The following is a 14,847-nucleotide window of genomic DNA, read 5'->3' on the forward strand; positions in this document are numbered from 1 at the left end:
TATGTGTTTTTAATATAGATAAAGTAGTTAATCTAGTCCTCTTAGTCCAAGGTGACGAAAGGTAAATTGTTTTAATTACTATCAAAGGACTTTGAATTATGAGTTTTGTGGTTGAACTTGAAAGAATTAAATAATTTCAGGGAATTGTCACGACTTTATGGGTACTTGCATCATTGTTTTGACAAGGAGTTACAATGATGAGGATTATGGTTGGAGCGTATGCCAACACATGACACTATATATAGGCCAGTGGTTCTCTAGGTTTCACCATTCACAGCCCTTTCATCCATGTTATTTTGGTCCAAGGTTTTACCTAAAGGAGTTAAAGGGAGTAAGCGATGGTTGATATTATTCTGGAAGGTGTTATTTTTAAAACTCATTGTTTAATGTTCGTCTGAGAGGTCAGCGTTGGCATGTGTTGCGGGACCAGCTCATCGGCATCTGGACCGGTGAGTATATCTCTTTCCCTTTTTCGTCTTTTTTCGCGGCGTGTCTGTCACGTCTGATATGGACGCACTCCTCTGGCATTCGCCTCCATGCACTATGAGATATTTATGAGGATTGGTGTGACATCCACTTATTCTGAGACTTAGAACGCAGGATAGGTGGTCACGAATCTCTAAGAAAAACATGTCAGCAGGTTGAAGTGTCACAACGTACATATCCTACATCAGAGGTACTTTGCTGTTGGATACAGGGTCAACAAGTACCAAGGTTATCCAGTCTTATACGGGCAGTATCTGTTAGGTCACAAATGCCACAGTTTGCTTAACGTGTTTATTTTCTCAGCAGGGTGGTACGCTCAAAAGATAGATATGCAGTAGATATCAATGATATATGCATAAAGCTTGGTTTATGATTTAGATATAAACTCAAACAATTAAAATGGATCCCAGGTCGCGATTTTAGGAAGTAGTTCCATAATAAAGCATACCGCATTTATATCCCTTTGCCTTTCTATTCAAAACAGTCCATTGCATTACTGTTGCAGTCAGAACCCCACAGACAGTCCCTCAGTTCGAGCCTGGCCAGATGCTAGCAGATGAGCTCAGGTGGATGCCTCCCGTTACCCTCCCTCTCCCATGACCTCGCAGGCCTCTGAAAGGGGCTAACAAGGGTCTCCCTTTCTGAGCTTCTGAAACCGGATGTGAGAAGCATTAATAATTAGTGTCTTATTTTTAGCGGTTTGCTGCTGTTACGACAAAGGAGCTCCTGCGATAACCAGCATATAAAAATATCCCACGACTCATGAAGCCTCATCCGACTGCCCCAAACGCGCAAAGGTAGCGTTGGGTCTTCTGTATTTCAGAAGCATCCTCGTCATCATCAGACATGTTGTAACAAGGGCGTCCAAGTTTGGGCCCATTCCCAATATACATTGTGTATGGTTGTTGATTTCATATGACATCATGTTGTGTGCCTACTGTATGTCCAATAGAGTCACCACTGTCTCTGCTGGACTTTCTATTTGGTTGCTTTACAGGAAGTGGATATTGTCAGCCCAGGCGGAAGAAAACCCTCATTGGTTATAACACTAATATTGTGTAAGTGATGCTTGTAAATGCAGAGCAATAATGTATGCACGCTGTTGTTGTTATGTTACCCGGTACATGGTTGTCCTACATTTCACTGTACTGCCTAACTAAAGTTTCTCAGGATCTGTGTGATGAGAAGCAACTGGCAGGCTGAGATGATGAATATCAAACATGACAGGTTGCTTCACAGATGAAGGGAATTTGTTTACTCTGTTTGTGTAATCTAAATGACTGCGTGGGGTTATACTTCTGTTCTTGACGTTTGTTTGTCTTTTATGGCAGTTTACTTCTGTTTCGATGCGTTTTTATTGATCTCTCTTATCTCTTTCCTCTCCTCCGCTCGTTACAATCTACTTTGACTTCGAGAGAGAGATCATCCCTCATTGTGAAGCAACCTGTCATGAATTGCGGATATTCATTTCATCTCAGCCTGCAGTTGGCTCTTCAATCACACAGATCCTGACGAACTTTAGTTAGCCAGTACAGTAGTAGGACAACATGTGTTGACCCGGTAACATACAACAAACCAGCGTGCATACTATTGCTTTGCATACAAGCATATTTACACCAATGATTAGTGTTATACCAATGAGGGTTTTCTTCCGCCTGGCTGCACAAATATTTCCCACTTCCTGTAAAGCAACAATAGAAAGCAAGCAGAGACAGTTGGTGACCTCTCATTAGGACATACAGATAGACACAAACACTGATGTTCATATGACAATCAACAACCCATGACACCAATGCTATATTGGAAATGGCGACCAAACTTGCGCACGCCCATGTAAAACACTGTATGATGAACACTGACGAGAGGCATTTCTAAAACAGAAGACCCCAAACCTACCGATTGCCGCAGTTTGGAGGCCAGTCGGATGCAGTCATGAGTCGTCGGGATAATATCATTAATATACACAAATATCGACAGGAGTCTTGTTGTAACCAGCACCAACCGCCTAAAAATAAAGACACACTAATATTAGCTTCTCAAAAAAAACAATTTCCGGTTTCAGAAGCTCAGACAAGGTGAACCCCCTTTGTTAGCCCCTTTCAGAGCCTGAGAGGAATGGAGAGGGAGGTAACGGGAGGCATCCACCTGCAGCTCCATCTCTAGCCTCTGGCCAGCGCTCCCGAACTGCGGACTGTCTGATGGAGGGTGGGTCTGATCAGCATGTATGCAAATGGACTGATTGAATAGAAGAACGCAGGGATATTAAATCCGGCTAGCTATTATGTGACTGCTTCCTAAAATCGCGCCTGGATCCATTAATGTTTGAGTTATGATTCTAAATCCCTATAACCCAAGCTTTATATGCATATCTTCTTGCCATATCTTATGCACTATCTATCTTTTGGAGCGCGTACCACCTGCTGAGAAAATAAACACATTAACAAACTGTCGCCATTTGTGACCTAATCAGATACTTGCCGCTATAAGAGTGGATACCTTGTACTTGTTGCACCTGTATCCAACAGCAAAAACCTCTTGACTGTAGGATATGTACGTTGTGACACTTCAACCTGCTGACATGTTTGTTCTTAGAGGATGTGACACATCCGGTTCTAGGTCTCAGAATACACGTGTGATGTCACAACGCAATCCTCATAAATATCTCATAGTGATGGAGGGGCGAATGCCAGAGGAGGCGTCCAATCAGAGTGACAGACAGCCGCGGAAAAAGACGAAAAAGGGAAAGGAGATTACCACCGGTCCAGATGCCGATGAGAGCGTCACGCAAACATGCCAATCGCTGACCTCTCAAGATCAAATTAACCAGATGAGTTTAAAATACACACCTTCCAGAAATATCAGCCATCGCTTACTCCCTTTGAACTCCTTTAGGTAAAACCTGTGGACCACAAATAAACATGGATGAAGGGCTGTGAATGGTGAAACCTAGAGAACACTGCTATATAGTGTCATGTGTTGGCCGATACTCCAACCATAATCACTCATCATTGTAACTCCTTGTCAAAAAAATKATGCTAAGTACCATAAAGTACGTGACAATTCCTGAATTATTTWATTTCTTCAAAGTTCAACCACAAACTCTAATTCAAAGTCCTTTGATAGTAATTAAAACAATTTACCCCTTGTCGTCACCAACTTAGAGAGGACTAGATTACTACTTTATCTAATATCAAAACACATTACAGTGTAATAACAGCTGTAATAGCACTGATAAATACATAAACATGAACAACCGATTAGTTATTTCAGTGTTTTCACGGCACTATATGATTCCTTATCACATCCATTTTTGCTGAAATTGATAGATTGTACTCAGGACATAAGACAATCTCTAGAGCTTTTATATTATCTAAACAGCCATCATTTGCCTCCATAAATAGTTTTCCAGAGAATCTTACCCTGCCGCTGTTCCATCGTTGCATGTGACCTGAGTGTTCTTGAGGACATGCAGCTTCATATCATCTGAAGCCTTGTTGTTCTGTGAAGCTGACTGCTGGGCTGCCGCCCGACCTCCAGAGTTACTCTCCCTGCCCGACTCCACTGGCCCAGAATGGGGCTCATCTTCTGGGGCCGACTGGACTGCCTCGGCCCCCTGGTTCTGGTTCCCCTGGTTCTTCTTAGATGACTTGCCACTAGGTTTGGCACTGCGGTTGTTCTGGCAACAAATCCCTCCTATCAGCAGCAGGAAAACCACATGGCCCAGGATCTTCATAGTCAATCCAGCCTACGAGGAGAGCACAAAACATGCTTCATGAAACACTCAACTTATAGACACTGAAACGCACCCTCCTTACTCAATGGTATAGGCGAGAGACGCAGTTTGGTTTAGAGTAATTGGGCACCAGCATTGCAAAACGAATGAAGGTTAATGATATGTTAGGCAAATTGACTTAAAATACCAAACATCCTTCTCAAAAGTTAAAAGAGATTAAAGCAATGATCAATAACAATCAGGATCCATTAAATTCCACAGAAAATCAACATACCCCTTTCAGTATCCAGTCCTGAAGAAAGTCACGTGTGAGGAAGGATCCTTGGGTAAAACAGAGCAGCGATGCTACTGAGGAGACAGGTGAGGAGAGACTGTTGGTGAATGGATGCTGGCGTTGAGGATGGCGTGGCCAGTTTTTGGTAAAGGCTCTGGGTTGGCGGTGCACTTTATAGTGCCACCATATGGATTCTATTTCCCAGCATTCCCTTTGAGCTGCCGCCAGGTTCTGACTGTGCTATGTGACGACACGCTAAGGGTGTTGGATGGTTAGTGGCGAGGAGAAAAGATAACACACGCTCTGCTGAACATATTTCAAGCGCCCCCACCCACTCCCGACTCAAACCCACACATCCACCCACCTGACCCAGTCCCACAACAAGAAAAAAACTATACCTCCCTCATCCCCTCCTCTCCCCTCCTCTCCTCTCATCCACCCCTCTACCCTCTGTTCGCCTGTGCTTTGATTTAAACACTTACATGGCTGGCATATCTGCAGCATAATCCTTTTGTGTGCCATGTACCCGGCAGGTCAGTAGAGCACAAAGCTCAGACACACTCCGACAAGACCGCATGACCCCTGTATGTTGACCTCATGTTGAAAGATCCAGAGGACATACACAAAGGTATAGAGTGGTTGATACTTTGGGTGGCAAAAGCACGTGGCGGCAGTCTTGTAGAGCGATGGGTTTCTAGCTTAATGATATAGATAGAAGCTCTAAATTAATGTTTATCAAGCTGCACTTTACCCTTTGTACCTCAAATGTTCAATTTGCCAACTGAAGGAAATGTGTTGGTGAACAATGACAGCAATAACAGTTATGTGAAGTGGACTATAGCTAAGTATATGTGTTTAAAACTGCAAAATCAATGCACTACAGTAAACGTTTAAACATAACAAAAGAAAATTGCATGTGTTGAATGAAGGCTATTAATGTTAATATATAAAATTATTATAAATATATTGATTAAAAGTTTACAATACGTGCAATTGAATTTGCTATGTACATATTTTACTTTTAGTCAAATTCATCGTCATTTTATGACAGAGAATTAAAATGCAAAGCCTCGAGCTAAAGCCATCCAAAAAGCATTGCGTGCAAAACACTGCCATCAAAACCTCTTTCTAATCGTGAAGGGTTATTCATCTTAAAACCTTGTCTGGCTTGAAACACTCAAATGCTTGAAATATAACTGTCTAGAGTATAATCATTGTTGCTGTTATTGCTGCACCTGCTGGGGTAGCCTATATTGTGTGAGACTTGAATAGGACAAGTGACAGTTAAAACCGGTAGAAAATGACTCATACGAATGATAAAGACCCCCCAATAACCTATATTACAACAAATATAAGGATAAAAGGATAATCATCAGGAAATTGAGAGATAAAACAATTGAGGGTTGTGGATTATTTTACAGTCCATATTTTATCGGGCTCTGTATTTACATATAGATAACATTGGGGTAAAGTTATGACATTATTGTTTACTACTAATAATAATAATTTGTTTYTTTGGGATTCGTTAAAGCAAGAAACGTTATGTATAATTTGGTAGTTACCAAATATGTTTACAGAAGCACTAAAAAGTACCCACTGTGACCRCAATATCTTCCTATATAATTTCCAGGCAAAAAAATTAAGCATTACCAGTAAAATCCCAAAATCCCCTTTTACACCCAATGCAATATATTCTCAAGTCATATATTACAGACCTCAGCATACGCACAGTGCAGAAGTAAATCCAAGTTCTACACGATGTGGCGGTAGTCGACCGGCTGCGAGCTGCTTTACCTTTCGCTGTGTTCCTGTGGGGGCCAGGTTGGGCTGGGGGCTCCTGGACAGGACAGAAGGTTTGCCACCGAGGGAAGAGGCAGGGTATTTGAAACCGATCTCACGTCCCCCCTGGGATAGCTGTGGGGTGACGTACTGATCAGTACAGAAGAAGTTCACGAGCCCGGCCTCTAAAATTCTCATCAATGAAATGCACACCATCCTGACATGTCAATCAAGTCCCTTAATGAGGCCCTGGGACTGGGAGAGACAGCAGAGAGGCTGGGGTTAAGGGACTGGGATAGGGGCTGGGGGTTTTGGGACTGGGGCTGGGGACTTGGAGGGAGGCATGGGATAGTTACATACGATACTTGACACAAAAGCATTGATCGCAGCACTAGGCAGCCTARACCATTAGCGTTTCGACTACCTACAAAACACTCTCACTATTCCTTTAACTGAGCRCCGGGTACCTTCATCTAAACGRCTACGSGTTGTGCTGTGTTTGCACACTATACACCAAACAGTTACAGCAGACAGTAATCCAGGTGTATCTACAACACAGAAATTATATCCAGAAATGTTGTTATTTTGGTACTGGTATTTATTAGGATCCCCATTAGCCGCTGCAAAAGCATCAGTTCCTGGGGTCCACATAAACATGACATAATACATAGTACAGGACATTATTAGTCAAGGACATCAATTATATCCAGAAATGACATCAATTATATCCAGAAATGTTGGTGTGTTCAGTCTCGTAAACTAAATGTTATGATAAAATTCAGACATTTATAGTCAGTCTTATTGCTTTGGCATGTTCTAGAAAGGTATTTTTTTATCTCATTCTGATTCACATTCTCACTTCTCAATAGAAAGCTTCTTCTAAAGCATTTTTTTTACTTTCAAGTTATGCCAGAAGGAACATACGTGAAAATATGTCTGCGAGAACGTATGTGTCAAAACATAAAATGAAATCTAATGACACTGCTATTCAGAACTTGATCTACTGAGCTGAACAATTTCTTCATTCCTTCGGTCGTCTTGAAAGCATGCACACAACCATCTGTCTTCCAGAAATCAATGCAACAATCTGTTTAACAGATACCTCAAATAGCTGAGAAACGAAAGAAAAAACATTGTTGTAAATCTATCACCTTTTCGCTAGAACGCCTTGAGCAGATTGCTCGAGATGGCATTGCTGCTATTTTGTTTTCTTTGATATGGGATTCGACAGATGATCATTTTTTACACACGGACGGGCTTCAGAATCAATAGCGAAAGCACATTCAATGTTCTCGGGCCCCATGTCGTTTCAACTCTCTGAACCAGCTAGAGGTCAGGGACCAGCCTTCTCAAACCACAGTGAGAACACACACACATCTCGAGGTCCATTACCTACTCCATTACCTACTGCACTTTACTTGTAAAGAAAAACATTTAGCATAACCTCACACAGAATGTGCCGAGGCCGTAAAGACCTTGCTGAACTTAACACTAGCAGGGTTAGAAGCTTGACCCCTGAGCCATAAGAGGCATACTTTCTCCGTGTTGTTTTTTTCTCACGTACCCTACGCACTTCAAGGTCAGCTATAGACACCTAAAGCTTGGGTGGTCCAGGGCACTTTGTTCTGCTGAGCATGTGATTCATCGCCAGTGTCAGTGAGCTGATGGCGAGCTAGAATATCTGTCGGCAGAGAGCATCAAGAATTGACATACACCACATTTTATGGGGACACACCACAACACAGAAAAGGTTATGACCCACTGGTAACAACTTCAAAAATCAAGCACACGGGCAGTAAATTCCCACCATATGCTGACCACATGGGTGTCCGCCGGTGAACAGTATTCATAGCAGCTTGAAGTCAACTTGTAAAAGGACAGAATACAGAAGCTCTGTGGGTGTGAATACTGGCCGCAGTGACATACAAACCACAGCTTAAATTGGCAATCTGCTACCACATCACCCTGATATCAGTGTTGTCACAGCGTTGTAGGGCATTGGTGATGGAGAGGGGCCGTGACTGATGAGCCAGGAGAGTGGCATGTTTACGAGCTGCATGAAAGCCGGACTCAGCGGAGAGCAATGGAGCCCAGTAGAAAACAGCATTGCCAGGACTCACCCTTCAATCAGCCCAGTCGACAGAAGGGACTTGACCGGGATTGGTGCAAAGTTGGAAACAGCCACTAAAGAGGACTAACAGGTGGAGTGGGGCAACGCCCTCGACTAGAGCCAGGTGTTTAGAGGCCTTGCGTGGCAACCTTCTGCAAACTGTCAACTAGTCAGCGTGATGGATGGAGGGACTGATAGCAGTGAGAACGGGATCGGCTTCAGGAGCAGGGTAATGTAACGGCCATAGACACGGTGGCATGGCATACTGTAGGCCCATAGGTATGGTGGGTCCGCGAGGCCACAGAGGGGTGCATCTAATGCTCCCACCTCTCAGCCATCGTCGGCGTGCCTGGCGCATCTTTGCCAGAACAGATTTCATCAGTAGATGATGAACTGCACACCCCTATCCTCCAGTTTAAACTGTAGTGTGAGGAAAGACAGAGAGAGGGGGTATATACTCATGACTTCGAGAATGACAGGCCTCTTTGGTCTCATGCACTACCCTGGAACCTAAAGGTTGTGAAAACAAATGACATTTTGAAGGCAAATACTATTGTAAAAACAAAAGTTTCGAAAATGTATCAATTGGGTCTTGAACCAGAGACCTGTGGCACACAGTTTACAAAAAAACACCCTATAAACCAAAACAAAATGAAAACACAATAAAATACCAATTTTGTCTGACGCAACATACACTGGACCCTAAAAGTATCAAAACAAACGAAACTTTGAAAGCAAACACCCTTGTCAAGGAATATTTTTTTTTTTTATTAATTGCGTGAAGAACCGAGCCCTGTGGCACACCTAGTACCAAAACACCCACATTAATCAGAGAAGTTGTACTTGCAAACTTACTAGCAGAGTATTGCCGAGTCCACCAACGGTCTCCTGTTGCCCAGGTCATTGCCATCTTGCCAGGGTCCCAGGGGCCTGGGGAAATGCTTCAGTGAATAGCTTGAAGAGTCGTTGGGGCTCATGACACAGAGGACAGCAACGTGGCCTTGGAGTCATGCTTGAGCGGCCGAGCACCCAGCCTGTCACTGTGCTGATGTATGTTGCCCGCAAGGTCACGCTACGCACAGAGGGAAGCAGGCAGCAGGGCCTTGGCCCTTACATAAGTCTCTCCCCAGCTGATCCACAACGCAGGGTGCCAACTCCAACACAAGCTGCCCAGGCCTGGCTGCTGAGGACAAAGCACACGAATGATTGCTACCACCAATGAATATAGAGAGCCATCGGAGTCTTGGAGTTAATGTTAATGTCCTGAATCTGTAAAAGTAGATTCATGTTAATGTTAAACCTAATTTCAACCATATTCTAAACTCTTGTCTGATGATGATTGATAACAACAGCTCAAAGTCTATATGTTCACCAGTAAAAATCCTCACAGTGAAAGACTACTAGTAACTGATCTTAGAAAATGTAATATAGAAATATAGAAATATGAAATGATGTCACACTATAAAGGAACCCTAAACCAGAGTCAAATGTATTTTGACCCTGACCCCAGCATCCATCCACTATGACTATATGACCCTGCTAAACACTTCATAGGCAACATATAACCCAGATACAGAGCATGACCTTGGCTGGATTTCTCTGGAGCTGGTAGCTGACGGTCTTGCTCATGTCGGGGGGCGGCCGTAAATCAGGGATTCTGCTGAGGTGATGTCAGTCCTTTACATCATGTGTTGTGGCTCCCCACTGTGAGGACACGTGGGCACAGCTTTTCTACTGCGCTTTCACAGGGGGAGGGAGGGAGCCCACCAGTCTGACCACTTACTGGAAAGAGAAGTCAGTTTATGTATGAATGTACGGTATCTTTCAAAAAAACATGTGAGCCCCGCTTGCATTCTTGCTCCCACGTCCAGCAAAACAGGCAGTATATAGATAAATGTTTTTTTTTTTTACTTTGACAACCAAATTTTTGTACAGAATTGGCCACTGGCCAACACCATTGTGTTCAGTGCTGCACTGGCTCAGATCAAGCTTATGGCCCCTCGCTTCTCAGAAGCTCTCATAAAGGTTGCAGGCACGAATGCTGTGACAAACAAGAACAGAATTCGAACATACAAACACTGCGTAGGAATTCTGCTTGAATTTAGGTAACGTGACAGCTAGCATCTGCGCTAGTACACTCTGATATAAAATGAGGGACTCTCCCACTGGGCTGCTGACTGATGTTGTGATACAAACAAAACAAAATATGATTGGCTAGTTGCCCTTGTTGTAGCGTTAATCTATCAATGCAACCGCTACAAGTGTAAAATATATGTTTAATTTTAAAGTCAAATCAGTCTTTTGAAAATAATCGTGAATAATGTTTTTAGGCCAGTAAAACCCCCATTACAGTACCAAGCACTCGCATCTGGTTTTGCAATGTTTAAAACAGATACAACCCAATAACTTTACAAAGAATATGGAAATGAACCAGAAAAATGTACACAAAGAAGACAGTTAGGAGGAGGCTACCTTTAATTTAACATCAGAAGCATAGGTGTGTTTGTTCGGCATAAAAGTCCATGTCCACAAAGTATTAACATACAGCATAATGGGAAAGTTGAATATGTTTTGATACAAAGTTGTTTTTGTTTCAAAGAATCTCAAAGAAACAACATTTTTATTTATTATTAAGTAAATACCAGGTATATAGCAGGCTGGAAAATACCAATCGCCTCAAAACTCCTACTACATTTTTGGAGCTTAAGACGGTCCATTGGGAAGCCTCTTGAATCCACAAATAAATGAACGGTGTCTTAATTAAAACGAGTGGCTTCTTCATATCAAGAGACTCCTGTTATGTTCCAATATCCACACATTCTTAGTAGTATGATAGTGTGGATTTCAGAACTGAGCTCTATTGTGATCCTGCTGAGAGAATGGCACCGTATGYTCAATGTCCGTCAGATTTTATCCCAAGGCAGGTGATGGACAACCCTGTAGATCTAGGTCAAGAAACAATATGCTCTGCATCCGAAAGCTTTTATGACTTATATGAATTTATATTGTCCACATGCACAAAATTTACAGCCTTGATTATTCACGGTCCCATTCGGGAGTTTTATTGCTATTTTCAAATTCTTGTTGCTGATTTCTCGGTCGATAAATCAGCAGATTCCTTCTGAGGTGAATCTAGGCGAAGAAGCRGAACAATTCAACCACAGTTCTCCTGATTGCCATGTTTGGATGCTAAAAATAGCTTCATAATATTATGTAAAATGTAAATGAAGAACGTTACGCTGCGTCATAAAAAATATGCATTTCTGCTTGAGTCGTACTCGTAACAAAATCCTACTGRTTATCGTGTATCGTTGCTAATTTAGAAAACGGGCGCTAATTTAGACGTTGGGTTTTATGGTTAACCGTTATTAACACCTGCATCATGACAAAGTCGTCACTCATGTTTTTATTTAACAGCAAGTTTGTCACCCAAAGCTGTGCCAAAAATGCAGTTGTTGCTTTTTTTAAAGACTTGCATCTTGGCTATAAAACTGTCAACACTATGAATCTGGAACAGAAATAATATGTGATGATCAAACTTTAGTCGCAAAAAGCCCCCCCCCCCCAAATGGGTCATGTATCTTATTGATAGAACCCAACTGTCTCATGCAGCTTATCTATAGGTGGTAACTTCCTGTTTCAATAAATAGTATGCTTTTTATTTCTCGCTGTGACAAAGAGAAAATGTCATGTCTGTAAAAAACGACAAATATCTTCTTTAATTTTGAAGCTAGTAAGCCTGGCAAGAATGTACAGTAGTAGACATGTGAAGAGTTAGGAAACATAATAGCAGGACATGCATTCTCTATAGGACTCAGTCATATTGTCGCTTATATGGACAGATTTCATTCCAACAACATCAGGTAGCCTGTCACGTTCTGACCTTAGTTTCCTTTTTTATGTCTTTTATTTTAGTTTGGTCAGGGGTGTGAGTTGGGGTGGGCATTCTATGTTTTGGTTATGTATGTATATTTCTATGTGTTTGGCCTAGTATGGTTCTCAATCAGAGGCAGGTGTCAGTCCGTTGTCTCTGATTGGGAGCCATATTTAGGTAGTCTGTTTTCTATTGTGGTTTTGTGGATGATTATTTTCTGTTATGTGTCTGTCACCTCACAGAAACTGTTTCGTTGCGTTCTCCTTTGTTATTTTGCTTAGTGTTCTCTGTTTAATAAATATAATGAACACTACCACGCTGCGCTTTGGTCCTCCTCTTCTCATTCACACGACGAGCGTTACATAGCCTAAGCCTGCTAAATATACTAAACTCAGCAAAAAAAGAAACATCTCCATTTTCAGGACCCTGTCTTTCAAAGATAATTCGTAAAAAATCCAAATAACTTCACAGATCTTCATTGTAAAGGGTTTAAACACTGTTTCCCATGCTTGTTCAATGACCCATAAACAATTAATGAGCATGCACCTGTGGAACGGTCGTTAAGAACACTAACAGCTTACAGAACAAGTAGGCAATTAAGGTCACAGTTATGAAAAACTTAGGACACTAAAGAGGCCTTTCTACTGACTCTGAAAAACACCAAAAAAGAAAGAATGCTCAGGGTCCCCTGCTCATCTGCGTGAACTTGCCATAGGCATGTGCTGCAAGGAGACATGAGGACTGCAGATGTGGCCAGGGCAATAAATTGCAATGTCCGATACTGTGAAATGCCTAAGACAGCGCTACAGGGAGACAGGACAGACAGCTGATCGTCCTCCCGCAGTGGCAGACCAAGTGTAACAACACCTGCACAGGATCGGTACAGATCGAACATCACACCTTGCGGGACAGATACAGGATGGCAACAACTGCCCGAGTTACACCAGGAATGCACAATCCCTTCATCAGTGCTCAGACTGTCCTCCATAGGCCTGATAGTAGGCTGGACTGAGGGCCATTTGTTGGCCTGTCGCTGGACCAGACAGGACTGGCAAAAATTGCTCTTCACTGAGAGTCGCGGTTTTGTCTCACCGGGGTGATGGTCGGATTCGCGTTTATCGTCGAAGGAATGCGTGTTACACCGAGGCGGAGGGTCCGTCATGGTCTGGGGCGTTGTGTCACATCATCATCGGACTGTGCTTGTTGTCATTGCAGGCAATCTCAACGCTGTGCGTTACAGGGAAGACATCCTCCTCCCTCATGTGGTACCCTTTCCTGCAGGCTCATCCTGACATGACCCTCCAGCATGACAATGACCAGCAGCCATACTGCTTGTTCTGTGCGTGATTTCCTGCAAGATAGGAATGTCAGTGTTCTGCATGGCAGTGAAGAGTCCGGATCTCAATCCCATTGAGCACGTCTGGACCTGTTGGATCGGAGGGTGAGGGCCATTCCCCCAGAAATGTCTGGGAACTTGCAGGTGCCTTGGTGGAAGAGTGGGGTAACATTCTCACAGCAAGAACTAGCACATCTGGTGCAGTCCATGAGGAAGAGATGCACTGAAGTACTTAATGCAGCTGGTGGCCACACAGATACTGACTGTTACTTTTTGATTTTGACCCCCTTTGTTCAGGGACTTGTTCCGTTTATGTCTCAGTTGTTGAATCTTATGTTCATACAAATATTTACCACGTTAAGTTTGCTGAAAATATACTATTCCAATGATATTCAACTCCTAATTATTGCACAAAAACATGAAACCATGTGCAAAGCTGCAAAGTCATAACCACATACACTGAACGAAAATATAAATCGCGACAGGCAACAATTTCAAAGAAAAGTTACAGTTCATATAAAGGAAGCAATCAATTGAAATAAATAAATTAGGCCATAATCTATGGATTTTACATGACTGGGAATAAGATACGCATCTGTTGGTCACAGATACCTTAAAAGCGCGGCAACTCTCCTTCGCATAGAGTCATTCGTGCTGATGATTGTGGCCTGTGGAATGTTTGTCCCACTCCTCTTCAATGGCTGTGCTAAGTTTCTGGATATTAGCGGGAACTTAACATGCTGTGTACACGTCAATCAGAGCATCCAAACATGCTCAATGTGTGACATGTCTGGTGAGTACGCAGGCCATGGAAGAACATTTTCAGCTTCCAGGAATTGTGTACAGATCCCTGCGACATGGGGCGATGCATTATCATGCTGAAACATGAGGTGATGGCGGCGGATGAATGGCACGCAATGGGCCTCAGGATCTCGTCACGTTATCTCTGTGCATTTCAAATTAACATCAATAAAATGTCATTGTGTTTGTTGTCTTTAGCTTACGCCTGCCCATACCACCACGGGGAACTGATAACGCTGACACCAGCAAACCCTCGCCCCCACACGACGCATACACACTGTCCACCATCTGCCTGGTCTAGTTGAAATCGGGATTCATCCCAGAAGAGCACACTTCTCCAGCGTGCCAGTGGCCATCGAAGGTGAGCATTTGCCACTGAAGTCAGTTACGACGCGAACTGCAGTCAGGTCAAGACCTGGTGAGCACGAGAGCGTGTGTTTTATAGTGTATTTGT

General features: G+C 42.9%; 1 protein-coding gene across 1 annotated transcript; it reads right to left on the reverse strand.

Moving 5' to 3' along the window:
• Positions 1-2,382: 2,382 nt before the first annotated feature.
• Positions 2,383-6,416, reverse strand: LOC112078130 (carboxylesterase notum2; the record flags this gene model as incomplete). The annotated part of the gene is made up of 5 exons (XM_070441957.1): positions 6,288-6,416; positions 4,494-4,748; positions 3,906-4,231; positions 3,333-3,385; positions 2,383-2,491 (listed from the first exon to the last, which is right to left on the reverse strand). Coding segments are annotated over exons 3-5 (476 nt in total), but the record flags the coding sequence as incomplete, so codon positions are not given.
• Positions 6,417-14,847: the final 8,431 nt, after the last annotated feature.

The sequence above is a fragment of the Salvelinus sp. IW2-2015 genome, unplaced genomic scaffold, assembly GCF_002910315.2.
Source record: "Salvelinus sp. IW2-2015 unplaced genomic scaffold, ASM291031v2 Un_scaffold5290, whole genome shotgun sequence".
Classification (NCBI taxonomy): domain Eukaryota; kingdom Metazoa; phylum Chordata; class Actinopteri; order Salmoniformes; family Salmonidae; genus Salvelinus; species Salvelinus sp. IW2-2015.